General features: G+C 43.7%; 1 protein-coding gene across 1 annotated transcript in view; it reads left to right on the forward strand.

The window, feature by feature from the left end:
- Nucleotides 1–18020, forward strand: part of LOC114058799 (ADP-ribose glycohydrolase MACROD2-like) — a 152332-nt gene extending 134312 nt beyond the window's left edge. The window contains exons 10-12 of the mRNA XM_027886506.1: nt 7214–7297; nt 12690–12758; nt 14627–18020. Of these exons, the coding sequence (XP_027742307.1) occupies nt 7214–7297; nt 12690–12751 (146 nt within the window). The 3' untranslated portion in view covers nt 12752–12758; nt 14627–18020. The remainder of the gene's footprint in view (nt 1–7213; nt 7298–12689; nt 12759–14626) is intronic.
- The last annotated feature ends 9110 nt before the right edge of the window (nt 18021–27130 follow it).

Genomic DNA, 27130 nt, shown 5'->3' on the forward strand with positions numbered 1-27130 from the left:
TGGAATAGGGGCACAGTATGTGCTGATGGAAAATCCAGTGGCGGCATGAGCTATTAAGCTGTTCGTGTTTTCAGTGGGTTCACCCAAGGGAAAGAAAGGCCTATTAAAGCCACTGGGCTCCTGCATCGGTTCCTCAAAATTAAGGGCAAGAATCCTCACGGCAGATTAGTGGTGCAAAGGGGAATTAAAGCTGCTGTTTGAGGACAGCTGGAGGGAGCTGCTGTGGTACCAGGTACTTGGTAATTAGCATGGTGAGTGTGTGAACATGATGTTGTGATGGGAGTGGAGGTGCAGGGATCATTCTGGCAGCCAGCAGTCGTTCAGAAGGCCAGGTCCCACAGCCACAGAGTTCACGAAACATTTATGAATGCTCAGCATCATTCCCTTGGGTGAAAGGTGAGCCTTAGGGAACCTGGAGATGTCCTGACGCTTACAGAGTCCCCTGCTGCTGCAATTCCTCACAGGCCTGCACAGGTTTTCAGGATCAGGCAGATCAGGAACAGAACCAAATCACTGATAAGTTTCATAAACGGCAGGAAAAATGACAGAATGGGAAAGAGGGCTAAATAATCATACCATTTCTGCTTATTCAGAAACCCTTCACTTCTCATCATGCTGCTGAGCATGCTCTCTGCCTTTGTTGTAGGCAGGGATGGAGCACAAGTGCTTTGGAAGCCATTCAGGACAGGTGATCTACTATTTTGAGTACAACCAGGCAACATTTTAGTTGTGTTAACAGCCAGAGATTGAGGGATGAGATGAAAGCTCCTGGGTGCTCCATTTCAGACATTCCATGCTGCAGGCTTCTTCTCTGATGAGAGGTTTTCACAGAAGGAGTGTCTGGAAAACAGCAACGTGGCCTTTTACACAGCTAAGCCTTTTCCAGAATAATAATAATAATAATAAAAAAAATAATCAAAAAGGCTTTTCTTAAAACGATGTGCCCTTGTATTCATCAAGAGCCTGCTGCGTGCAGGTTTATCCTGTTGTTACAGAGAGACAAAAGACACAAAGAGCTCCTGATGGGCATTAGTGATTTTAGATACACCCAATTTGTATGGCTCTTTACGGACCATATTGCTGAGGACAATCCTCACTACCCTCCCATTCCCACCTTTGGGGGAAAAGGAGGCATAATGAGATTTACTAACAGTATGTTTAATAAAGGGCTGGAAGGGGATAGGGATAAGCGGAGCTTAGACACTTTTAAATCACGTTAAAAAAAAAAAATTGCGGTTCAGCTTGAGCTGGAAATAACAGTGGCTGGGAGCAGCACGATGCCTTTAGGTACAGTTGCGTGCACAAACACAGAGCGCTGAGCTGATACACGCTGCACTGGAGGGATGGGGAGATTCATCGTGCTGGGTTACTCTGGGAGACAAAGCCAAAATGCCAAAAGGGAGGGTAAACACTCCATTTAACAATGAGGGGGCTGCAACGTGAATGCTGACAGCCCACGTGTGGCATGAAGGAATGATGCTCACGCAGTGCCTTCAAAAGCCCAGCAAAGCTGGTGCCCTGGCCAGCACACCCTGCTCTGAAATCTGCATCCTCGAGTTTTCTTTCATCTCTGTGGTGCCTAATTGCTGGGGGGAAGGTGGTGGTTGATCGAGGTGGAATATTCCTGGTTTAGCAGATGAAGGTGTTTGTAGTTAACTAAGCCAGGCTGAGTAGCAAGAGGCACCGTTGTGGCAGTGCCCTGCCTGCAGGTTCAGAGCTGGCGTGCTCAGCCTGTGCATTGCAAAAGGATAACAAGGGAGGAAACTGCCCTCCAGCTCAAACACAACAAAGTACAGGTGGACAGTGATTGCTGGGTTTTTTTCTTATAACCCTGAGAACAGCAGGGTGGGTGGTTTTGCATAAAGAGCCGTACAAAAAGAGAGCAGAAACCTTTGATGTGGTAGAATCTGATCTGGTTAAAAGGGCCGGTCACCCCAGATGGAGGTGTCGGGCAGGAGACAAACAGAACCCTGATATCACAGACAGCCTCAGTTTCTAAGTGAGGCAGCATTTATAATGCTACTAAAATACAGCGGTAAACAAAGTACATGAGGGCTTGACAGTCACATTAGCAAAGAGCTACGATGAAATGACTGGAAAGAAGGGAAAAAAACAGCTCTGGCTATTTGCAGAGCAAGAAAAAGGGAACTAGTTTTGACAGATAAGACAATGCAGCTGTAGGTCAGAAAGAGCTTTGTCGTGGGGTTTTTTGTTGTGGTTGTTGCTGCTGCAGCTGAGAAATGGTGCCTTCACATTTTAAACAGAGAAATTTGGATTTTAACAAGCCTCCATCTCTCAGAGTCTTCCAATTAGGGGAAGCATATTTACAGCTGAACTCAAAATAATAAATTTTATTCAGTGGGTATGAATCAGGGAAATCTGGACTGCTCAGAATAGCTGTAATGTGGTTTCGTATTGCATAATGGCAAGAGGTGATTTTTTTCAAAGTATATAACATGAGTAGAAGCAACTACTCCACGAATAATTTGCAACTAATGAATTTCCTCTGGTTGAAAAATGTCTATGGGCAGGTTATTGTTTTGTTGGCATTCCTGAGGCAACACCCAAAATTGCTGGGCACACATGTCATGGGAATAATGGCCTCACCATTTCACCTGTAAAAATAGTAGTTTTCTAGATCGTTGTAGTATCGATAACCCTTTTCTTCCTCAAATATCCAGGATGGTCTTGGGGCCAAAATTTCCCAGTTATTGCAAGACTTCTAAAATTGGGGAATTTTTTAAGATTTAAGTTGCCTTAGTGTTGTGTGATTGCACTGACGGAAGTCATGTACACATGAAATTTGGTTTTCTCCTTGTCTTAAAGCTGGTCTATTACCTTATAAGAGGGTAGAAACTAATAGCAGGAATCCAGATTCCTGGTTCAGAGCCCATTTGACAATTCCTTACCCACACCCAGTGCCAAGGCTGGTCTCAAAGGCTGGGCTCTGCCAAGAGAACCCCCCTTGATAGTCATCAAATAGAAATAAACTCCCTTAAGGTGGGCAGCCCAGAGCAGAAACTCAGTTCAGGCACCTTCCAGGAATGATTCATCGATTCTAGGGAGACTATATTGGGATTCTGCTTTGAATTACCTCAGAGAGGAGCCTGGCTCTCTCTCCTGATTACAGAGGCACTCTTCAGTACACAGCAAAGCCTTACTGATGATCAGGTAGAAATGAGTTTTATGGATTGCTCTGTGTTACAGCTTCTAAGCCTGCATAGTTGCCTGTTTTTACCGCTTGAAATGGATGTAAACCTTGTGCAAAGGGAAGAGGAGGGCTATGAGGAGGACAAGGGTTACACTTTTTACTTGTTAGGATTTATCAGGGATGCGGAGAATAGATGTCTGACCTCTGTACTTGGACACTTCTAAAATTGATGCTAAGGTACCAACAACTACCACATCTTCTGTTAGTCTTGTGAATCAGTCATGAATGTAGAGGAGGGGGAAATAATCACGTTTCTGTAGAGAAAATGATGTATTAGCTGTAAGTGCGTGCATGGAACTAATGACAGATTGTGACTATAAGGGGAAAAAAATTCAAAAAAAAAAAGGTGAAATAACAATAATAATTGGTGGAATAACAAGGGTAAAATAACAATACAGAGATTTCTATCTTCCTGGCATACACTTGTCTTATACATTTGAAAAGGCTGGGAGCCCTCCTTGCCTGTGCCAGCAGCCTGTTTTTTCCTTCGTGCTGGACTGGTTGTATAACCAGTCGGCAAAGGGTTCAGGTAATGAGCTCTGGCAGGAGTGCAATTGGAAACGGGAATTGAAATTGAAAGTGGTATCTCCCGGGCTCCCTGCCCTTCGGGAACTCTCAGCTCCTGCGTGGAGACCTGAAATCTTTCACTTGTTTGTGCTCTAACCTGAAGCAATCAAAACAAGGGAGAGGCCCCAGGAATAAATTGGTTGTCAAGGCGGTTCTGGTATTGATCAAGTTCCCCTGTTTATGTGAAATGGGCTCATTTCAGTGTGGCACTCGGATTGACTGCACAGCGGGGGAGAAGCTTTTTTGGATAATACCCTTTCCACATGCATGGCAGTGTGGTGAACGTTCCTGTCTCCCTCCCACAGTAACAGCGAGGGGAGAAATTAAGGTTTGTATTAACTGAATTTGTAAATCTTCCCGAAAATGGGACAGCGTAATTTGCGAGCCTCCTCCCAAGGTTTGCAGTGGTGCTCAGCTTTGTAAAGGTTTAAAATACCTTCTGCCTTGTTTGTCCCTGAACGTTGTTTCCCACTATCATTTTCTTGCTGACAGTATCCAACAATCAACTTACAGTGTAAAAAAACAGGTACTGCAAAGATCCCCCTCCTAGAAGGGATGGGGAATCACCGCTTCAAACTTGGAAAGAAGAAACAGAAAGAAGGCAGCTCTTCTCACAATATTTATGACCCTACACCTCTGAAAAAGTAATTTTGCAGATTTGCTGATGCTGTTGTTGCTCTTCTCAGCCTTTCTCTAGAGCTGCCTCCCACCACCCCATCACCTGATTTCATCGCTGCAAGTGGAACATAATTAGGACAAAGCCCGACTTAGCACATGTGCACACATTTACACACACACACGTGTCCACAAAATGCCATCTCTTTAATTAGCCTCTGTCATCACCCAGCCCCGTGCCAATAATCCTTTGCACCTGTCAGCTGCATGAGAGATTTCCGAAATGGAAAGTGAGAAACCTTTCGGCAGCGTGGCAAAGCCAGGTGTGCCGGCTAGTTAATGGGAGACCTTGGGATAAGGCCTGGGAACTTCACATGGGTATCTTTAGGCACTGACAACAGGAGAAACTGGAAGCCAAGATGTAGCCTGTCATATTCTATCTGCTTTTTTTGGGTAATAGATGGTGGTTCAGAGGGGGCAAGGGCATCAGCTGACAGTCGGAGTGCATTGGTGTTTAGCATCAGAGTGTCTTGGTGGGAAGGGTTGCATCTACTGAAGGCTACACTCGTGGAGGGACAGTTGATAAGGCAAAGGGGACGACTTTAAACTGAAAGAGAACAGGCTTAGATTGGATATTAGGTAGAAATTCTTTATTCAGAAAGTGGTTAGGCACTAGAACAGGTTGCCCTGAGAAGCTGTGGATGCCCCATCCCTGAAAGTGTTCCTATCCAGGTTGAATGAGGCTTTGAGCACTCTTATCTGATGGAAGGTGTCCCTGCCCACGGCAGGGGGCTGGAACTAGATGACCTTTACGGTCCCTTCCAACCCAAACCATTCAGTGATTCTGTGATTTTTTTAAATTTTACTTTTCATAGAGCCGCTTCCCCCAGCTAATCAAAATGTAGCACAACTCGAATGTCGGTGTATCTTCCTTGATTAATCAGTGCTTTCCTAGTCCCTCAAATTTCATATTGATTTTGCTAGGAGAAGTCAGGGAGGGATTTTGAACGTGCCTGCTCAACCTTGTACTTGACAGATTCCTGCTGTATACACATGCTTTTGTGTTGGGGGGACCTGGGTTTATCCTTTGTGTGAGCCAAAGGAGCACTGTTCCCAGGGCATGTTGGTGTATAAGAAACCTCAGGAGAAAACCACGCTCACTCTCCTGAATTCCCTGGAGATGCACCAGGAGTTTGATGCATCCGCAAAGGGGCCGTCTCAGGCACTGACTGTCACGCAGCGTTCTCAGTCGCAGATGTTTACAGGCATTTTGTTTGTTTCTGTGGGGAGAGGGTTGTAAACCAGCGAGGAAGAGGTGAAGTGGTGATACGGCGATCCACTGACAGATTTCTGCATGAGTAGGAAGGTCTGTTAAAATGATGGGTAACGTTTCCATCCCTGTAAAGCCTTCCAAGCCCCATGCTCACTGAGTTCACTAATTGAGCTCCCTGGTGCTTATTTTTTGTTGGTTTCTGTATGTGCTGGGTCATTGTTTTAGCATTTTGAGGCTTGGTAGGACCGTAGGTCAGGGATTGGAATAAATAGGCTGCCCGGGGAAGTGGTGAAATCACCATCCCTGGAGTTGTTCCAAAGGTGAGTGGATGTGGCACAGGAGGACATGGTTTAGTGGTGGACTTGGCAGTGCTGGGTTAACAACTGGACTCAATCTTAGAGGTCTTTTCCTACCTTAACAATTCCATGATTCTGTGATTCTATAGGGAGTGTGCTGGAAGTTGCCAGTGAGAATAGCACTGCCATCACAGCGAGCACAGAGGAAACTGAAATCTCCATGACACTGTATTTGCTTGCAGAAGCAATTATAAGGAAAACTGGCTGAAAATTTCAGTGACAGATACATTTTTTATGTCCGAAATAAATGTAGTGCACTCCAGTGCACTTAAAACCCCCACTTCAGACTTCCACAGAAGGGGGAGGGAGGTGTTCGAGGGATGATGAACGTTTCATCACTGTTGCTGAAGAGGTAAATTATTTCACTTTAAGAAAAAAACATTTTTGAAATGTCTGAGTTCTTAGTACACTATCTCATAATAACCACCCAAATGCCTGGATCACTTAGTGACCAGTCACCTGATATGCTGCAGTTCAACTGCAGGATGGGTGCAACAGGCCTTACAGCAGTCACAGAAGTGGAGAACTAGCCTGATGGAATTCAACTAAAAATTGGATTGTCAGCACATGAAATGACAGAATATTGGGAGAACTGTGTACAAAACAGCAAACCCACTTTTTGTTTTGTTATTATTTTTTCCATTTCAAATATTGTTAGGAGATTGAATCTAAGCTTCCAGACAAGCCTGAGGCAGAAGAGATAAAAATGTTGAGTTACAGTGATAAAATGCATTTTCCTACATTCAAATTCTAGTTTATGTCTGACTACCTGGTGTATTTGAACTCTCACTGTATTTATTTGTTTTCTGCTAGCTAGAAAAACTTTATAAGTGTGATTAGGTCCCTGTCATATATTGCATTTTATGAGCAGAAGGGATTCTTCAAAAGTGATGAGAAAAGAATGGCATGGGAGGCAGGAGCACGCACCGTGATGTGGTTTTAACAATCCAAGTTAGAGAAGAGCACGAATTGCTACAAATATTCAGGCAATTATTTTCGAACCATGTTCCTCCCCCTATATCCTCTCTCCTGTTCTCTAATGGGTGCCACTATACAGCAATGGAGTCTAAAATGGTAAGAGCATGCCAGAAGAAAGGGAAAAAAAGCAGGCACATGGAGTCTGAGAATTATACACTAATCGGGTACTGTAAATGTTGATTTTTTTTTCTTCTTCTTTGGCTTGTCTTATAGGGATGCAAGAGCAAGAGGAAACTTCTGTGGAGCCTATGAAAATTGACCTCGCAAGTGAAGCAGCAGCCATTTCAAATAAGGATGGTATGTTGTTCTAATATTTTAGAATCATTTTTTAGGTTACTGGCTTTTAACTGTCAGAGGGCAGGTTTAGATTAGATATTAGCGAGAAATTGTTCACTTTGAGGGTGGTGAGGCACTGGAACAGGTTGCCCAGAGAAGCTTTGGATGCCCCATCCTTGGAAATGTGCAAGGCCAGGTTGGATGGGGCTCTGAGCAACCTGGTCTGGTGAAGGGGAGTTGGAACTATATGGTCTTTAAAGTCCTTTCCAACCCAAACCATTCTATGATTCTGTGAATTGTCCTGAAGTGGATGCATAGCATGCCTTTCTGGCATTTGTTTGTATGCTTCCCTCTAAAAAAAATCAGAGATTTATGATCTCTTCAACTGATTCTTCTCAAGAGTTTACACCATCTCTACTGTCCTGGGAGTCTGATGGCAGTACCTTTCAGTGCCATAGCCCTGCTTTTTGAGTTAATTGTGTTTATGTGTTCACTCTGCCTGCCTTTTAACTGAGTAGTATTTTAGATACCTTGTAATTTTGTTTTTGATATCGAATTGGCCAATATATGGGGAGTCTCATACGGAAGATAATTCTGAAAATTTCTGTGCTCGTGCTCAACACCATCAAGGGGAAACATCCATGGCTGTATATCCTCTCTGACCTTGTGTGTTGGCCTCATTCTAGCTCAGAGCTGATTCCCCTTCCTCCTTCTTCAGCGTCCATGTGTAGCTCATCTGGTAGCAGGTGGAAGTTCCCTCCCTAGGACATTTATAAAACAATCACAATTTGGTTGATCCAACAGCAATTCCAGTCAGGTTTGTGGACATTATCAACCCAATCTTTTGATTTTGACCTCAGTGACCCAGCTGTGTGGCAAATCCTGTCAAGGGCTGAGTACCAGGAAGCTGCTTGAGCTCTTCAGGACTTGTAAACCAAAAAACATCCTTGTAAACAAAAAAAAACAAACCAAACAAACAAACAAACAAACAAAAAGACCAAAAAAAAAAAATTGTCCTTTGTGTCTTATCATGTGTGTAAAGAAGTAATGGATGGAATCAGCATCGTGGTGCTTAGGTTTTGGTGAGGCAGACCCTTTATCCCTCCCCTAGATCAGCTGTTGTAGCATTGAAGAGGTACATACAGGGGTTTTTTGGTTCTTACACAAAGGGTCTTTTTTATTGCTCCAAACAGCAGTGGGTTTGAGATTGGGGGTCCAATACTCCTTTTATTTCCATGGACTCCTCTCTGTAGCGAAGGCTGGTTTTTAACTCCTTCCTTAACCTCTTCAGCATTGACATAATATAAATTCAAGGCACATTTTTTTACATCTCAAAGACAAACCAATTATATTTCTTTTGCTATTAGTTACACAGAGAATCTGATGCTGATTTCCTTTCTCTGATGTCAGATTGTGCTGCAGCATTTGAATCGGTGACTGATTTAGATACTGGCCTGTAGGGAAGTTTTTTGCAAGCACAGGAAAAGCAAGCGTGCATAATGAATTTTCTTTTTTAAAAAAATACTAGAGATTATGCTATTCCTGGTAGATTTGCAGCATAAAACCAAAGCAGCCTTCTCTCCTCATCCTTTGAACAAACAAAGTAAAAAGTCATAGTCACATTAAAATACTTAAATTGTGAATCCCTGCAGTAGTCCAGGTTACTTTGTGAAAACAATTCCAAATTTACCAAAGGAATCTCTAAAGGGATTTCTGGCTGGAAAGAAAAACGATCTCCTGGCTGTTTTAACGTGTGCTGTAGCAAAGCACAGCTGGATCAGGTGGCAGCTTCTGAAATGAGGATCTTGATAGGTTTCTCTTTTTCAGATCTTCCTTATCTTGTATGGTCTTCCACATGTGACTCATAACTTCCTTCTCTTTGAACTTTCTAAGTCATATGAAAGGACAGGAAAAGGGTGTTTGCTAAGGCTGCAGAAAAGTACTTCTCTAGTCAGGCAAGTCTTTGTTTCTATACAGCTGAAGTTGCTATTAGGATTATATTACAGGGTGTTTTTTTCTTGTGGGCATATATTGCGTGTTTTAAAGAAGAACAGAGGAAAGATCAAACTCATTCCCTTTGACAGTAATTTTTATGTAAATTGCCTGTTTTTTCTCTGGTCCCCTTCATTCCGCCCCAGAAGAGCTCAACGCTTCACAGCTGAAAGCACAAGCCTCTATCACCGGGCCGCCCTTGGCAGCCCAGCTCTCGTGGTTTAATTTCATGTACCATGGCACAGCAAAAAAATGCTTCAGAAAAGCAGAGAGTTTAGACAGCTTGGGTGGATCTCGATATTGGTTCATCCGGTGGGCAGGGCCGTGATAGTGATACATTTCAGAAATGACTATTATTTGAAAGCTGGGCGTGATTCTCCATCAGGAAAGCTGTCAGAGGGGGTGTGTGCAAGGAGGATAGGGACATGGGTACAGATACAGGTTTCTCCTTGCAGCTTCCAATCGACCACCAAAGCAAAGACCTCTGGATATTAAATTTCTCGTACCCAGGACAGATTTGCTGATTAGTATTTTGTAATGATGACAAATGCCAATTTTGGTGATTGGTTTCCTAGGTGGTATTTCCCTGCCAGTAGCCTTTTTTTATTATTTCTATTTTTTTTTTCTTTTTATTTTTGCCACTAGAGCTGTGGAGATTACTAAGGTAGTTGTTCACTTCCAGGCGGTACTAGGCAGATCAAACTCTTCACTCCTTTCACAATGGGATTGCTCATTCACCTTTTTTATTTCCAGCCTGTGGAAAACTGCATCCCAACTGACTGACCCAACAGAATAAAAAGAAAAGATGAGGGCAGTGTCAAGCCTGAAATTCCCTATTTTTTTTTAAAAGCTTGTGCCGTTGAATGCACTGTCAGCAACTTCACCTCCACGTGATTCACCAAAGTTATCTAAAAGCACCATCTCAACAGCTAACACCCTCATGCTTTTATTTATGGTGTTGATGTAATATCCCAGAAACAAGTTATCTACCAAGTAAAGAGGTGCAAGTGGGTCGAGGCTGATGGTTTTCTTTCTAGAAATCCGGAGTTACAGCTGAGTGTGCTATAACTATGTGGATGCAAGGGAGATGCATTGTTTAGGAAGTGGCTGAAGGAATAGGCTGTGTTTGCAAGGAAGAGTCTGACCAAGCTCCTGTTCAAATCAAGACAGCAATATCTGGATGTTTTGTGCCATCCAGCTCTACAGCATAATATCCTGGGGTGGGGAAATGCACTCGGTCTCTCGCAGACAGCTCTGAACTTGGCTCTCCAGTCTCCCCTTTGCCTGTCTTCTCCACTTAGATGCTGTGCTGTGACTCCTGGCTATCTGACCTTTAAGCACGTAGCTTTCCTGCTGGGACGAGGAGGGATGCTGCACTGCCAGCGCACATCCCCCAGGTCAGCAGTGACTGCAGCGCTGTGATGGATGGGAACTATTTGCTGGGTTATTTCTTCTCCTCTTGCGGGGAACTTGGTTTTCCGGGGGAGACCCCTCCCTGGTCGTCATTTGAGAGCTGCTAATTTTGGCCCCCAACAAGCCACAATTTAAGTGAAAGCAGACAGGGAATGTCCATTTCCACTGCAGGGAGATGTCAATTTCTGGCACAAAAAGCCCTCTGTGAAGGTGCAGAAGGAGGTGCAGGTAAAACTGAATTTAGGAGATGTGCACCTCCTTGAACTCGATGTGCGCTGCTGAGTTGCTGGTTGATGTAGCATATTATGGGAGGTGCCACAAGACTGCTAAAGCAGATTAGCAGTTTAACACCTCTAAAAGCCTTCTTTAGCTGGGAGAAGGCCAGTTTTCGATTGGGATGTGGTTGGGTGCACTGCTCCCAGGGCTAATGATGCCATTCTGACACCACCTTGTGCTGGGAGACACCAAGAGCCGTGAGTCACATCCCCACCATACCTGGTGTCAGCTCTTCTGCCTGCTTTTGCAATATGTGCTTCACTGTTGTGCATTATTCAGCTAAATAGAGAGGATTGTGTAGGTGACCTCATAGTGACATCTGTTGTTGGGGTTCACTCAGTGGTCTGAAGAATGTTATCCTTCCATCAGATCTCCCTGTCCCTACCAGAGCTGATGCCAAGAGCAGAGCTGAGTCACAAATACATAGGAAAAGGCTTATCTGGGGTGCTGAGAGAGTCTAACCACAAGTTTCAAATCCAGATTTATCTTGCAGGAGGTCTCTGTAAAACATGAGTGAAGGCTGATGGTATTTTCAGCCAAGCCAACCAGTGAAGCTGGCCAGCATAATGAGGCTGGGAGAGACTGCTGTTGTCAGTGTGGAGCAGCCTTCCCTCGGTGACTTTTTTTATTAAGCATCCTGTCTTTGCTATGCAAATGTGGGTAAAGAACACAACTTTGCAATGTGCATCAGAGCTCCGTAATCAGGAGCAGATACTTTTCTTATTATTCATCACATACATCCAGGAATCCATTACATTATCTGTTCTGCATATGGATGATGAATAATTTACAAATAATTCATCAAAACCCTAACAGGTGTATTGACATGTTATTGATTCGGCAAAGAGATCGTGCTGCCTGGCTGGAAGTAGCATCATTATTGATTTTTGGCTTTTTTTCCCCTCCCCTTTCCCATCTTCCCTTAGTTTCCAAATCTCCCACTCAGGTCTGAGGTTTTTCGCTGTCACCCATGTCAAATGGCTCATAATCTGCAGTTGATAGCACAACGCAAAGCAAGGTTAAAGAAAGAAAAAAAGGTCTTAATATAATAGCTTCATTCAAATTCACTGCAGAACAAATACCAGATACTAATCTTAAAAATGTGGGTGCTGAGGTATTTATGTTTAGCTTAAATATGACCAATCACACCTGCCATAGTTTAGATGATATTTTTTACAAAGGTCACAGTGAAATGAGTTTTAGCCTCCTATTTAAATTATTTTTCACTTTTGTAGTAATTTTAAATGAGAATAAGGTTGTTTTTGTAAATGGATAGTACATAGCAAACTGTTATGTGTAGTGGTGTCGCCTCTGAATCTTTCAGCAAATTTGCAGTTCAAGAACATCTGGAAGCAGCATCTCTGTAGCTGATAGAACATGAAGAGTCTCAGACTGACTGCTGCAGTTTAGGCACGTGGTCTAGTGGGACTTGGCAGTGTTAGGTTTATGATTGGACTCAATGATCTTAAAGGTCTTTTCCACCCTATATTAGTCTATGATTCATTATGGGCCTGTGGCTCAGCCCCAAGTCCTGCCAGGAGCTTTGTCAGAAGCCTGTGGATAATTGAACCAGAGGGGCGAGACCACTTAGGCCAGCAAAACTCTAAATCACCCTTTGGCAATACCTGAATCTCTGCCTATGACCTATAGAGACAGAGTCCTGGAGATCCTGAGCTGTGTTAAACTTAAATATCATGAATAGAGTTTGATGACCATCTTGTTTTGTTTTCAGCTGAAATGAATAGTCAAGTTGAAAATATAAATGATCCTATGGAAACAGAGCGGAAAGCTTAAGTAACAGGTAAGACCTTCATGACTATTTTTCCTCCCCTGTTTTCCAGTCAGTTTCTGTTAGAAAACCTGCTTTACAATTTACCAAAAATAAAAAATAAAAATAAAAAAATAGTAAGACGGAACACGAAGGAAAAGAAATTGTCTAATATGGCCCATATTACATCAAAAAAAGAAGATACCCAGCAGACTTGATTTGTCAAGTAAATATTATAGTAGCAGTCTGCATCTGTAATGGATTTAGACAGTGCACGGTCCTAGATCATCAGAAGGCAAGACAGCGCTGCGATAAGGAACAGAAGAGTAACTGAGCGAACCGTTTCTGGCATTGCTTAGGAAAATGACAGGCAATTTATACTGGTTGGAAGCGAGCTCAGTCCTGTACGAGCTGTATTCTGGGAACAACAGGTTCACGTCACCAGGGGTTTGTTGCCCTTGGCTCTCTAACGTGCCCTAACGTCACTTGTAGCAGTACCGCTGAAAAACAAGGCAGAGTCAGAGAGCTGCAGCAGAAAGGAGCTGTGCTGCCATTCAGAGCTTTTTTTTTGGTCTTTGTGCACTAAATGATAGTGCTGTGGCTGGAGCAGGCAGTGGTGGTTGTTGAGGCAGAGTCTGTCACAGGCATTAACAGTGTTGTCCCCAGACAAAAATGAATAATTTGGTGGGAAGAAAAATGTCCGAGGCTCATCCCCTGTTAAAAGAAGCATTTGCTGTTTCTCCCTCAGAACTAATTTTTAGTGCACTTTGCTTCCTTTGCTGCAGGGGTATCAAGAAATACCAATATCATCGATAGCAAGATGCTCTATTTACACTTGTAATGGGGTTTCATGTAGCACAAGAGCAAATATAGAGGCTCTGCAACGACAGCAGCCGTTCACAGAGATTTAAATCACAGAGATCTGAAATACAAGGTCTTACTACTGAGCCTGGCTCTTGGTCCTTGTCAGCATATAGGCAGTGTACTGCCATTCTGTCAGAGTGACAAATAGCCCTGATGAGGTCCCTGGTAAAAACTACTGAAGGAAAAATAGAATGCACCCTCACCATTAAAATACAGCATCCACAACTCATCCTTGCCTCCTCTAGCTTCTGGTTATGTGTTGTTCAATCAAAAAAAAAAAAGAAGAGGAACTAATGAAATCCTCACTGTTCAAAATACAAGGAAAGGTTAATACCCTTCCTCAGTTTAAAAAAATGTGTTTGATGATTTTTACAGCGAAGTCTGTGTTTTATGCTGCATTTTCCCATGGAAATGAGTATCTGTGAATGTTTGGGGCTGGAGTAATTTTTGCTCGCAAATTAGCAATCAACTGATAAATCTCTTTAATTCCACTGCAAGACCTGGCTCTGCAGGCACCTTTCTGAAGCAAAGGGACCCAAACCAGAGCGCACCATGTCTCTCCTAGCATTGTAGTGGGATGCACAGGATTAGAAGCAGCCACTGAATTCATTGCAGTTCTCTATCAATCACTGCCACGGTTTTAATTACAAGGAGCGGGTCCCCAGGGAGGATTGATCAACCTGTTAAACTTCAGAGCATCTCACAAGGGTCTTTTGGAGCCAAGGAGATCCCTTTGCTTACTATGCTGAGCATTGTAATGTGTTGTTTTTAGCACCAAAGCACCCACCAGAGCTGGGGGAGGGGTTGTGGTATCAAGCTGAGTACCAAGGTGCTGTGGAAAACCAAGAAACTCTGGTAAGCACAATCAATACAGTTATTAAATAATACTAGTTGTTATATATAAGCCATGTGACACGTACACACGTGACAGAAAGAGAAGCTGCAGGCATCTGTGCTGGAAAGATGAGACCTGGGTTCTATGCAGACATTTGAAATTTTGCCTTTTTTCCTCTTCTTTTCTCTCTGCTGTGGCAAAGGAAGGATGCAGGAGAGGAGAGACCCGAGGAAACGCGACGGGCAGGCGCTGACATCCTACAGCATCATTCTTGGCAGAAAAGAGCACACAGAGATGCTCCGCGGGTTGGGAGGGAGGGAGCTTTGGGGGAATGACTCTTTGCTTTAATTTCTCTTTGTTCTTCATTGCATTTTGTTCTGTAAGCCTGTTGGAAAGAATCATAACTTCCCAGTTCTAACAATGTTTTGCAGTTATCCTTGCAATTACAACAGTTTCTTCTGAGCTGTGAGTCCCTGTCTTATATTGGGTCTCTTTTCCTCCTGCATCATATCATCAGTAGCCTGTTGCTAGGCCCACCCCTTTTCTAGCATCTTTATCTTCTTTCCCATGATCTGCCTATGCTGTGACATGTCCCTACATGTGAATAGCACATGTGGCCTCAAATTGCCGGCACCCCAAATCTGTCCTGCTTTTTTTTTTTCCACTTAGTTCTGCACGCCCCGAAACCAGGGCCATAAATATGACCTTTGGGTACAGGTAGGCAACAGACATTTCCTCAAGCCTGTAGACACTCTTCATTCAAGGCATCTTTAAATACAGCTCTGAGCTTTAAAAGCTTCACACTGTACCTTGTGTGAGCCCTCATTAGATTTTCCACTGCATATGCATGATTTTCTTTTTTTTTTTTTTTTTAAAGCAATTAAGAGTTATTTGGATAAGAATGTCTCACCATATGTCAATTGTTCTGCCAGCAAATGCTGCGCTGAAATTTGTAGAAAACTAACGAAAGGGTTGCACATACATTTCCCAACCGTGCTGTAACCAAAACTGACGGACAATACACCGGATGGAAGAGCACACAACCCGTGTCCAGGGCTACAAACTGTATTTTAAAATGCTGCTAAGAATAATTTGATCATTTTGAGCAAAGTAGTTGATTCTAATTTGATAATTTTGAGCAAAATAACTGATTCTGTGCTTTTTTTTTTCCTTCACCCAAAATATGTGTGAATCCCAAAGTAAGTATTTAAAATACGGCCAATAAAAAGGGAAAATAAAGTAGTAAACAAGGTAAGATGTATCTCTATCCTCCTGTGATCTAGGTTCATGCCAGCTAGAGTAGTTTTGATGATAAACCATGTGCTGGTGTAATAGTGAGTCAAGTGTGGCCCCAACACACCAACATAGGCTTTGGTACTTGGTGGCTGCTGTTAATTCAAAAGGGTGTCAAGGAGAAACAAGGGTTAGAAAGGAAAACAGGAAAAGCCCCAGATTTCACCAGCAGAGTACAGGCCCTTGAAAGGCAGCCCCCTATTTCTCCCTGTCTGTGGGCCCCCAGCATGTTTGATTGAGGTGGAATCAGAAGAGTATCTCTGTGTGCTGGCTACAGGGGTTTGTTCACCCCCTGGTTTGTCACTGGCACCAGAGAGGAGCTCAAGGAGCTTCTTCATCACCTGGTTGTCCTGGAGATCAGTGGGTACATAACTCTGAGTGTGATCGATTGTGGAAGGAGCAAATGAGCTGATGGAAGCCTCTGAATTGGGTTGATAATCTTGCTAAGTTTACCTAAATTTGCTAACTCTGGCCCTTGTTCTTTCCGAGCACCCTTGAAGTGATTCCTTGTTCCCTTTGAGGTGCCTCTGCTGCTTTTCTTTCCCATCCCTGGGGTCGTGCTTCACAGAACGCATCTTTTGGGACATGGACCTTTTTTTTTTTTCTTGTGGTTCCTTCTCCTGGTTTTCATCAGTCTTGCGGTGGGAGGCCTTGCGGGCAGTACCTCTACGTGGTGCACATCCATCCTGTGTGTTTCTGTGTATTTTCCATCCTGGATCATTTTGATTGAAACAGGCTGTCATAATAGGAGGGTCAGAAGGGGATGAACACCTCGGGAGGATGGTCTAACTGCGGTAACTTCAGTCAAAAGAGTATCCAGACCCCTGAATATAGTTCTGTACCTGTTTCCGTTGTGCTTGCCCATGGGCAACATTAACAGGGGCATTAGCTGCCGTTAGCCACCTAGCAGATGTCCCTCTTCCATTGCCAGCCTCATCTTTAGCATGGGAGCCAAAGGAAGAGGCTCCACAGGAGGCTGGCTGTTGAGGTGTGATGGTTCAGAAGGAGACAAAGACTCCTTAAATGCCTTGTGAAGACTTGACTGGTAGTTAAAGAAAAAAATTAACTGCAAAGATGCATGGCATTAGACACTCTCTAACCCCTGACAGTAATTCATTGTGCTATTCATTTAACCTTGGTCCTCAAACAGCAGTGAGTCTTTGAAACCACAAACCCTTTGCCCAAGGATGTGGCGGCAAAGCGTGAAGTGTAAAGCAAGGAAACATAGGAATTGGTTAAGTCCTTACTGGACAATTTGCAGCCATGTCTCTGTCTGTCTTTCTTCGTGTGGGTTTTGGTTTGAATTGTTGGAGATTTTCATAACTCATAAAGTGAGCGTAGTTTGGCAGTGTGAGTTCTGAGCTGCGACAATAGTCAAGGCTGCACCCGTGCCCCTCTGTTGTTCTTGCTGGAGCTGCAGAAAGGCAGGGAGCTGGTTCTGTAGAAGAGCAAGCATCAGATGGAGAATCACCCCACTGGGATTCATGTCAAGGATTTTGGTTTAAATCCAAAATGCGCTTGCGATAGGCGGTGTAAAGGGAGTAGCAGCCCTTGGGTGCTGATGTTTGCATTCAAAGCGCGAGGCTCTGCTTGATCGTTGTTTCTCCTGTGTCTGAAAGCGCTCATCCCTACCATTAGACACGATATTCCTCGGGCTGGTGACTGCTCCCGTGATGAATGGGTTTGCTTTCATGCAGACATCCAAAGGCGATGCTTGAGACATAGTCTGTAATAATGGGTCACACATTCACTGCAGCTAATTGTCAGTCTTTCTGTAAAGCACTGAGAAAGCCTCTCTGTGAATTAACACTGTTCTGCTTTAGGCACTTGAATGAAATTATATTAAAAAAAAAAAAAAGTTTTCTCTATATGCAGTGCATGCCAGCTTTGCTTTTAAAATTACAAACTGTAACAGAGTATGTGGATCTATTTTCTCGGGGAATAGGGATTTTTATCATATGATTCATCCAGGATTTGCCTTACCCTGACATTTGTGATATAATATAAAGTTTAAAAAAAATGTAAAAATTAAAAAAGGTAATTTTCTTGACCAAAAAAAAGTATGTTTTTACTTAAATGCAAAGAAACGTAGACTGTTGCTTGCAAAATGTCTTCTAATAGATGGTCTAGCAGCTATACGGGTTAGCACATGCCTTTTCTGTTACTCTGTCATTTACATGCTGAATTTGTCTGAGTCTTGTTACTTTTCCTTTTGTCTGTGCCATGCGTTGGAAAACTTAAAGAACTGATGCCTTCATACCACCATGTTAAAGCAAAACGTTAATAAAGCTTGTCCTGAAGACGAGGTGATGCCGCTCCTGTGTTTATTCCCTCCTCACTGCGTTGGAGCAGCGGTCATTTCGGTTGTCAGTGAAGGACATTTTGGTTTGGATGTGCAGTGTGTGCAGCCGGATCCTCATTTAAATTTATCATTCACCTCATGGGGGAGTCCCATGAGAGCCAGGATCTCTTCAGGCAAGGGAGTTTTTTGGACAACGTCACCAAAAGGTGAGAAGGGGGATTTTGCGGCTCAGAGGGGAAAAGGTCTCGTGGTTGGTCCCATTGCTGCCCCAAAGATTTTACAAAACCTCTCACAGGATTAAATCTGGGCATCTGTCAAAAAATATTCCACAACATGGAATCCACAGGTATAACAGAGAACTGTGCATGCTGGATGTTATTTGCTCTTTCTGCCACCACTAATTTCAAAAACGGGTAGGTAGAAACTACTACAAAAATCACAAAGGCGGCTTTTTTCTTCGCATGACACCAGTATACATGAAAATCTGTGTACTGGCCCTGCCTTACTATGATCCAAGGCCGAGGATTTAGTTGTCAATAACTGAAGCAGGGGGACAGGCTCTGTGGGTTCAAAGCTCTCCGACAAATGGAGTCCCTTTCTGAAATATAACTTAGTAGCAGCAAGCCAACCTGAGAAATACCAGCAATAGCTGTGACACATCATCTATTCACTCTTCAGCTCTGCTTTCACTGTATCTCCAGAACTGTACAGCAGAGGAGGTGCCTACTTTCCCCACACTGGGGCCTGTTTCTGCTGCAAAGGTGTGTATATTTAACAGCAGAAAAATAAATTCCTCTCTCAGCTAGGAGAAAGTACTGTCCATCCCAGCCTTTTTGACTAGCACAAGGTCAAGAGGAAAACCCCCATGGGTTTGGAGGATGAAGGAGGGCACATGTTTGAGGCTGCTCAGACTCTTGCAGAGATGGGTGCTTGTCCACATGATGTGGATGAGGCAAAGAATGGATGAGTCTGCTGGTCAGATTTGGATGGGAAGGTGTCAGAGTGGTAGGTTTGGGCCTGGAAAAGTCTTTTGTGGAGCTGATAACACTGGATGTCACTCCAAGTTTACAGAAACAGAGGCCCAGTTACTAAGATTCCTACTCAGCTTCTGGGCAATACTCTCCAAGAGGAATTGGGTTACCTTTTAGGATATCCATGTGAACCTCCTTGGAGGGTTATGTGCATGCTTTATGTTGGCTTTGATTCCTCCCCTCAACCTCCCCTCACGCAGCAGCTTCCAAAGGGGGTCATTATGACCTTGGTCTGCCTTATAAGGTGAAAATTGTGCCTTGGGATTTTAATGAGTTTTGGGGCTGGGCTTTTCTCTTTTGCTTTTTTTTTAACTGAACTAAAATTGTCCAGAGACATTTAAATACCCTAATTTCTCATTCCACTAGAATTATCAGCAACCCCTTAAAGTAAATGGCAAATCACTATTAATTCCTTCAGAATTCACTGATAAAACATTTATCGTAATGAATTCCTTTAGAAGAAAAAAAAAAAGGGGTTGGAAAAAGACTCCTGATGAAAACACATCTGGTGGAGGAGGTACTTGGGAAGGCTGCTCCATCTGGTGGCAGCTCAAGGCTCTTGGCTTAGGGGGCACTTCTCACTCGAGTGAGTTTTTCCTCCAGTTTAAACCTGTTGAGCATCACCCTCTCCTTGGTAGAAGAGCACTGGACACCTCTCACCTCTAAACAATGCCACCCCGATCAAGTTTGTCTTTCACCAGAGAGAAATGGTGTTCAGAGTTAAGAAAAGCCCCCTCTGCACCTTAGAAATGGTCTGTAGGTAATATGAGCTCTCATGGAAAATGGCGAGGAGACCAAATCCAGTGAGAACAACCTTGGTCTGTGCCATGTCCTTCCAACTCCTACTCATTTCACACCAACTGCCAAGCACCTGCTTTCTAGAAGTGTCCTTAGAGACAACTTCAAGTAAAGGAAACCTATACTTCAATTTTTAATTTTTTTTTTTTTTTTTAATTTTATCCCGACACGTTTTAGCAAGTCAGGAAATTAGTTTTGAAATAAAAGTGGAAACAGAAGGACAGATTAAATCACAAGACAGGGGAAACAAGCAGCAGAGACCCACAAACCCAGAGGTAAACCAAAGGGCACTCTGAAATTAAAACCTTCTCTATTATGTGACTCACAGCACTTCCACGCCAGAGCAGGGTGTGTGTTTATTTTTTTTTTTTTCCACAGGAAAGGGAACTTGCAGAGGCCAGGTGCTGAGGAAAGGCAAATTACCTCTTTCCCCCAGTCAAATGGATGGGGAGTGGTTTGACTTCTAAGTGGTCAAAAGTGACCCAAAGTGCTGTCTCTGTGCCAGAGCAGGTGGTACAGTGCTTTTACACAGTCCTCAGGTCATTTCAGGCACCACAAGGAGGGTGCCTTGTCTTGGGAGGGATCCAGATCAAGCTTTGACCCGGGTCCATCCTCTCATCCTCCCACACCCTCATCTCTGGCCTTCTGCTTTTATGGATTTAGATGGATACATATGTATGACAATTAGTTTGAAAGGCATGATTTAGTAAGTATGTACTGATATACTGTATGTATTCTGTAATTACTGTACACTATATGTCAGGTGATGTGTAGTTAATGTATTTCAGACCATATAATGTATATTATTACGCACTGTACATGGACTATATCTGATTTGATTAAACTGTGTACTGTACAGAAAATGGACTAGATAAAATTTGGGTTTACACACTGTGTAAATACAGGTAAAAGCTGCACTATAAAGTAAATATTTACATGCACTGTATCATATATTATGTAAACTAAACCCTCCAGCTACCATCTAATATGGAGATAATATATACCAGCAATCTACTACCAATACTGTGTTTTAGACCACATATTATAAATAACAAACTATATACTATTTGGTAGTCAGTGTGTAACTGCACATACTCTAACACAGTCATGGTCTTTTATGTAGAATAAATGTCACTTAGGTGATACATTTGCACACAACAGGACAGTCTATATCATGTAGTTTATAATCCCTATGCTATAATATTCTGTGTTCTACTCCTGTATATCGTTATATCAGTATATATGTAAGGATAATATCATATGCACATAAGAATTATCCTACACTGTTTGTCTAATAAATGTCATTAGCAACATACATTAAATAATGATACATAATGAAGTATAATAATGAACTATAATAAAGCTTACACTACACAGACTATTTAGTAGGAACAGTGTTATGAGATTATATACGATACGGCTTATTTGTACTATATAATATAGCATGTGCTGCATGAGAACAGGAGTCAGAGAATAAACAGGAGTCTGCGTGGTGAGGTTTATTTCCATCCAGATCTAAAGACAGAAACTGAAGTTTTAAAAACTATGATAACAAGCAGCACTTCTGAGTGTTGTTTCTTGTTGTTGTTTCCAGTCAAGTCTACTGACAAATGTAAAAGATAAAAAGTAGGGTTTAAATAAAAAAAAAAAAATAAAAAAAAAAAAATAAAAAAAACACCAGCAAAATAAAAGCTGCAATCCTCTCTGGTTTTTCCCTGTCATGAAGAACATTTCTGACAAAACCTGTGATACAGAGAAAACAGTATCACAAAGCTGCACACTTGTTTCTTCTCCTGATGCAAAGGGGGCTCTGGAGTGTGTTTTGGTTTGTTTTTTCCCCTTGGCTGTAATAATACACAGTTAGACTAGGGGACAGCTAAAATTCTTTAGCCTGGTGGGCACCACAGCGGCTCTGGAGCTCAAGGCATCCAGCCTCTAATTCCATTACAGAGCCAAAGGCTCTGAAATAACAGCCCTTGTTCAAAATTCAGGCCAGAGGTTCAGCAGGAGGCTGGAGAATTGGAGTGGGGGGCAGATGGGGATAGCTGTGCGCCTGTGAAGGGGAGGGGATGGTGGACTTCTAACAGTGGCAGACAGAAGCATTGATCCAGCTGTGGAGAGCACAAGGCAGCCTCAGCAGTGTGACCCCAAAGGAAAAAGAGGAAGAAAAAAAAAGAAAAATAAAAAGAAATCAAAGTGCTTTTCATTACCTGTTAGCCGAAAAGAGATCTGGAGCTGCGAGCAATGAAAATGCCTCCTGCTGTTTTAGCCTTGCTGTGGATGGAGAGAACAGGACCAAAATTAATCATTGCTTCCTTTGCTTCAACAAAATTACCCAGCTCATGAGCAATTTCTCCTGCTGGTGGAGACAACCTGCTAGACTCTCTCTGCAGTGAGTGGCCTTGTGTGTCAAGAAAGGGAGGCACCATAACTGAAATTATTTTTGCTAAAGCTCTGATTTGCATTGCCAAACCCCTGGGAAAGGGAGACTTAGAGAAGGGTTATGCTTCCAGGCTTGGTACCTGATCCATGACTCCAGCCTTCCCAAAAATGTCTAGGATAGTAGTCCCACAGTGTTCAAGCCAGTATGAAGAGAGAAAAGCCTGTGTTGCAGGCACTCAGTTGACACAACCCAACACTTGCTTGCCTAGAGCCAGCTCAAACATAAACCAGTAACTTAAAAACCAACCTTAAACCAACTGCTTGCATCAGTGAAGCTGCAGCACCGCACACCAAAAAAAAAAAAAAAGTCCAACCCTATATTTTGATGTACCTGATTCTGCCTTTGCACTCTGTCTGTAATGCAGGGTATTATTTCAGGGGCATGAAAAACGCAGGAAACATAAAAGGGGTTCAGGAGACTGAAGCAGTGTCAATCCTTACACAAACTACCCAAAAACACCCCTGCAATGGACAGGCCAAGCACAAGCAGAAGGTGTCCTTGGCAGCTGTGGGAAGGTGCATGCTCATGCAAGACTAGAAAGCAAGGAGATGCAGGGATTTGCAGCCCTATTACTAAACAGAGGGGGACAGAGTTGGGCGAGGAGCATACACAGCACAGGACATGATGGGCACCAGTTCTAGTGAGCCAAGCCAGCATCAATCCCTCAGCCTCAACACAGCAGAGCTAAGAGGGGAGCAGCAAACAGCAGTCCCAAAATCTGGCTGGAATTCCCCCCAGTGTACACATCAGCCCAGGGACTGGTAAGGGAGGAGGCCAAGTAGCCCCCCCCCCCTCCAGCATAGGCAGGAATGGGAAGGAAGAAAACAAGGGAGACAAAGGCAGGATCTCAGAAAGGCAGGAGATGTTTCTTCCCTCCCACTCTTCCTACACACAAAAAAGCCAGAGAAGCACAAAGTATGACTACACCCCTTGACACTCCTTATTTCCACATAAGTAACCAAAATTTAAAGGTATTTACCTTAAATAGTGCTAAGCTCTTGTCCTCACTGCCTCTTTGGAGCAGTCAGTGCCACAGGCTCAACATGCCTTTGCAGAGGATGTGTTTTCTTTGTTTGGGTTTGCATTTCCCCCCTTGATTTGATGTTTGCACCTTGGGCCAAATTTATCATTATTGGCCTGGGGAGCATGACTTGAAAATACCTTGTTTCTTCCTTAGGGGTGAGGCATCTTATGGGCTGCGAGCATGACAGGAGAGACGAAGAGGAGAAGGAAAAACAAATCATACAAACACACACAGTGGCTGAAAATTACAGCCTCGATGTCAACCTTTGAACCCAGCACAGATTGACTGTGCTGGGCACAAAACAGAGCTGTGGTCTGTCAAGTAGGTCTACCACATGCCCTTGGATATAAAAAAGCATAGATTTCAGGAACAAATAAAAACATTACTATAGATAGTTAGCAAAAGAGGTGAAACTGGATAAGAGCTTGGCTGGTGGTCAGTCTCCTTTCCCCTGGTACACTGTGTAATCTCCTCTGGTCACTGCTGCTGCCACTCACCCAGACAAGCAGCAAAGTGCCAGGAAAGGGGGGAAGCCCTCATGTCTTGGCTTCAACATACTCCCTACAGCTGAAGGTCACACCATGCAGTTTTCTTCGGTAAACTGCACTAAATGCTTGGCAGGCACTTTTGCAAGATGTTGTGGTTTAAAGCCAGCCAGTCGCTGAGCACCATGCAACCACTCTCTCACTCCCCCACCAGTGGGATGGGGGGGAGAATTGGAAGGGTAAAAGTGAGAAAACTTGTGGATTGAGATAAAGACAGTTTGACAGGGAAAGCAAAAGCTGTGCATGCAAGCAAAGAAAACAAGAAATTCATTCACTCTCTCTCATGGACAGGTCAGCCATTCCCAGGAAAGCAGGGCTCCATTACATGTAATATTACTTCAGAAGACAAACATCCCCCTGACCAATTTTCCTCCCTTTATATACTGAGCATGATATGATCTGGAATATCCCTTGTGTCAGTTGTGGTCAGCTGTTCCATCTGTGTCTCCTCCCAAAATCTTGTGCACCCCAGCCCCCTTATCAGCAATATGAGAAGCAGAAAGGGCCTTGATGCTGGGCAAGCATTGCTCAGCAATAACAAAAATTTATTATCAACACTGTTTTCAGCACAGATCCAAAACAGGCCACTATTAGCCACCGTGAAGAAAACTACCTGTAACCCAGACAAAACCAGCACACAAGAGCACCATCAATGCAGTGTGAAAATGGCTCACAAATGAGAGCCAGAGCAGAGGGACTCCATTGCTCCAAGCCCTGTTTTCACCCTCTGGAAGGGCCTGGTTGCTCTGGACCATGCTGACATGAGTAGAGCTGGCTGCAGAGACCATCCCTTGTTTGCCCATCACTTGTGCAGGGCTCCCTCAAGCACCTCTCCCCACATCAGCCTGCACAAGCTCACATATGAACAGTCAAGTGTCCCCAAAACTACTCCACAGAATCCCTTCTTCCCTACTTCTGCTCCTCCCGTTTCCAGCAACCAGCAGCTTTTCTAGGAAGCAGGGAACCTTTGCACCTGATGCCCAGGTGGAGTAATAAATCGACAACTTACGTGACCAGGACCACAACTGTCTCACTCTCAAAACACATGCAGGTCAACCCTTGTTATCTCCTCTCTCTCCCTCCACCTCTGGGAGAGGAACCAAGTCCAAATAAACTGCTCAAGAGAAGTCACATCTTCTGAGGAATGGGTTTGGGGCCCTTTACCTAAGACACCTCACATCCATCTATGCACATACAAAACTGCAGAGACCCACACACAGAGGCACTTTCTATGTGTTAACCTAACTGCCTTTAACACCCGTAACCCAGCAAGATTCAGCCAGACAACACTTACCTGGGGCTGGCAGGAGATGAAGTGTCAACACAGTTCCCACACCAGCTCTCAGTCTAGTTCAGCAAGACAAAGCTACTCTCTCAGTCTCATCTCCTCCTCCAAAAGCAGCTGCTAGAAAAACAGACACAACCCCAACTCATGCTCCCATTACATCTCCCTCAACTGTGGCCATTTAGCCTCAACCTGCCCTGCCAGGTGCTACCTCATTTTAGGGAGCTGCTTGCACCTGTGGGGCGTGAGATCTCCCAGCAAAAACATGGGAGTTTGGTGTTTGGGGTTTCCTTACTCTCCAGAGGAAGCTCTTCCCTTTAGGGCATCACTCAACAGCAACTGGAAAAAAAATTGCTGCAAACATATTCAGCAGGGAAGGCTGGAGGAGTTTCCTTGGGGACAAGAGATCTCAGGCTCCTTCCTGAATGTCTCATTGCTCTGGGAAGGACAGGCAATCCTGCGGGAGCCCCAGGGAACTCCTCTCCACCCTGCCAAGTTGTACTGAATGGGGACCCTCAGAGGGTGGGTTTGGTCTTTCAGGGAGAAGGCAGGACCAGTGGATGGGGATTTCCATCCTGGTGTCTACCCTATGTGGCCAAGGGCAGTCTGGAGTGTGAAGAGCTGAGAGTTAGGTTTGTAATTACATGCCAGATTTCTTTGATTCATAATAGCCTGTGGCGGCATTTTTATCTCTGACAAGAAAGAAAGGTATAAAAATGTGGGGGGAAAACCCCTGTTGTTTGGCAAATGCATTGTTGGGAATGTATCTAAAATAAATATTTTAAAAGTTCATGCCAAGGAACTGCCCCTGAGACTTGCAAAGCCAAGTGCATTTGCAGAGTAGGAAGGGGAAAAAAGATACTAAAATAATTGTGGCTTTCTTTGAGCTGCTCTGCTTAAAAGAAGATTTACAAAAAAAAAAAAAAAAAAAAGGCATATTGAAAAAACCCTCTTGACTCTAACTTCTGCTAGAGTAAATCTGCTGCTTACTTAATCTACAGCAGCATCTGCTGGGGAGCCATGGTGGCAGTGCCACTGGAGGGAATTACTTGACTAGGATGACAGGACAGCTTTTTTTATCCCCATTCCCACAGCATTCCTGACTGCCGCTCCTATTCCTGTCTCCCTCTCCCCTGTGGTTTCCCAGTCTCATAATGGACATATGGCCTCCAGCCGGGGGCATCTACACAGCCTTGCTTTGGGTCCCCTGAGTTCACACCAGCTTCCATCTGCAGCTGAACCTCCTCAAGTTCCCCTGCGGGACATGGGCTGCACCACCCAGTACATCAGAGAAGACAGGAATCCATCAATCTCATCCTCTGAGACAGATTTTGCCACTGTGGGGGGAGGACTTCAGTCCATGGGACCCAAGAACTCATGGGGGACTTGAGTTCTTGAGGAACTGAACCCGAAATTACTGTCCCAGAGCAGCAAGCAAATCTTTTTTCTTGAGAATCACAGTATTGAAATCCCTCTTACTGCTCCTATTAGGGCAAAGATTGTATCACTTATGAAAGCTGACAGCCTCTGTACATTTCTCATGTGTGTGTGTGTGTCTGAGTATTTCATAAATTCAAGAGGGAACACTTGACCTTTATGAGTGAGGGTATGCAAGGACTGGTACAGGCAGGTTTCATGTCCCAGCATCTTGGGAGTAATGCAGGAGTTGGTGGTTTATTTATTGCCTGGCTTTTGGCACTCTTTGAATTAATTTATTTATTTTTGATCTCGTGATTTTCAGTTAGGTGGGTCAGTTCACAATCTGCCATCCTCTGCAGCACCCCAAAATCACCATTACAGAGCTATGTGACCTTGCAAGACATCCCCCAATCCCATCACACCAGGCACATGACTACATTTATTCCCATTTTCCCATATCCTACATTTAATTTGTTTATCCCAAATAATCAATATGTGCTCCTTTTGTTCCTGTGTCTGGGTTGAACAGGGGTGAGGTGGGTGGCACTGTGACAAAACATGCCTGT

Source organism: Empidonax traillii, unplaced genomic scaffold (genome assembly GCF_003031625.1).
Source record: "Empidonax traillii isolate 1590-97213 ecotype Southwest subspecies unplaced genomic scaffold, ASM303162v1 scaffold188:size807701, whole genome shotgun sequence".
Lineage (NCBI taxonomy): Eukaryota > Metazoa > Chordata > Aves > Passeriformes > Tyrannidae > Empidonax > Empidonax traillii.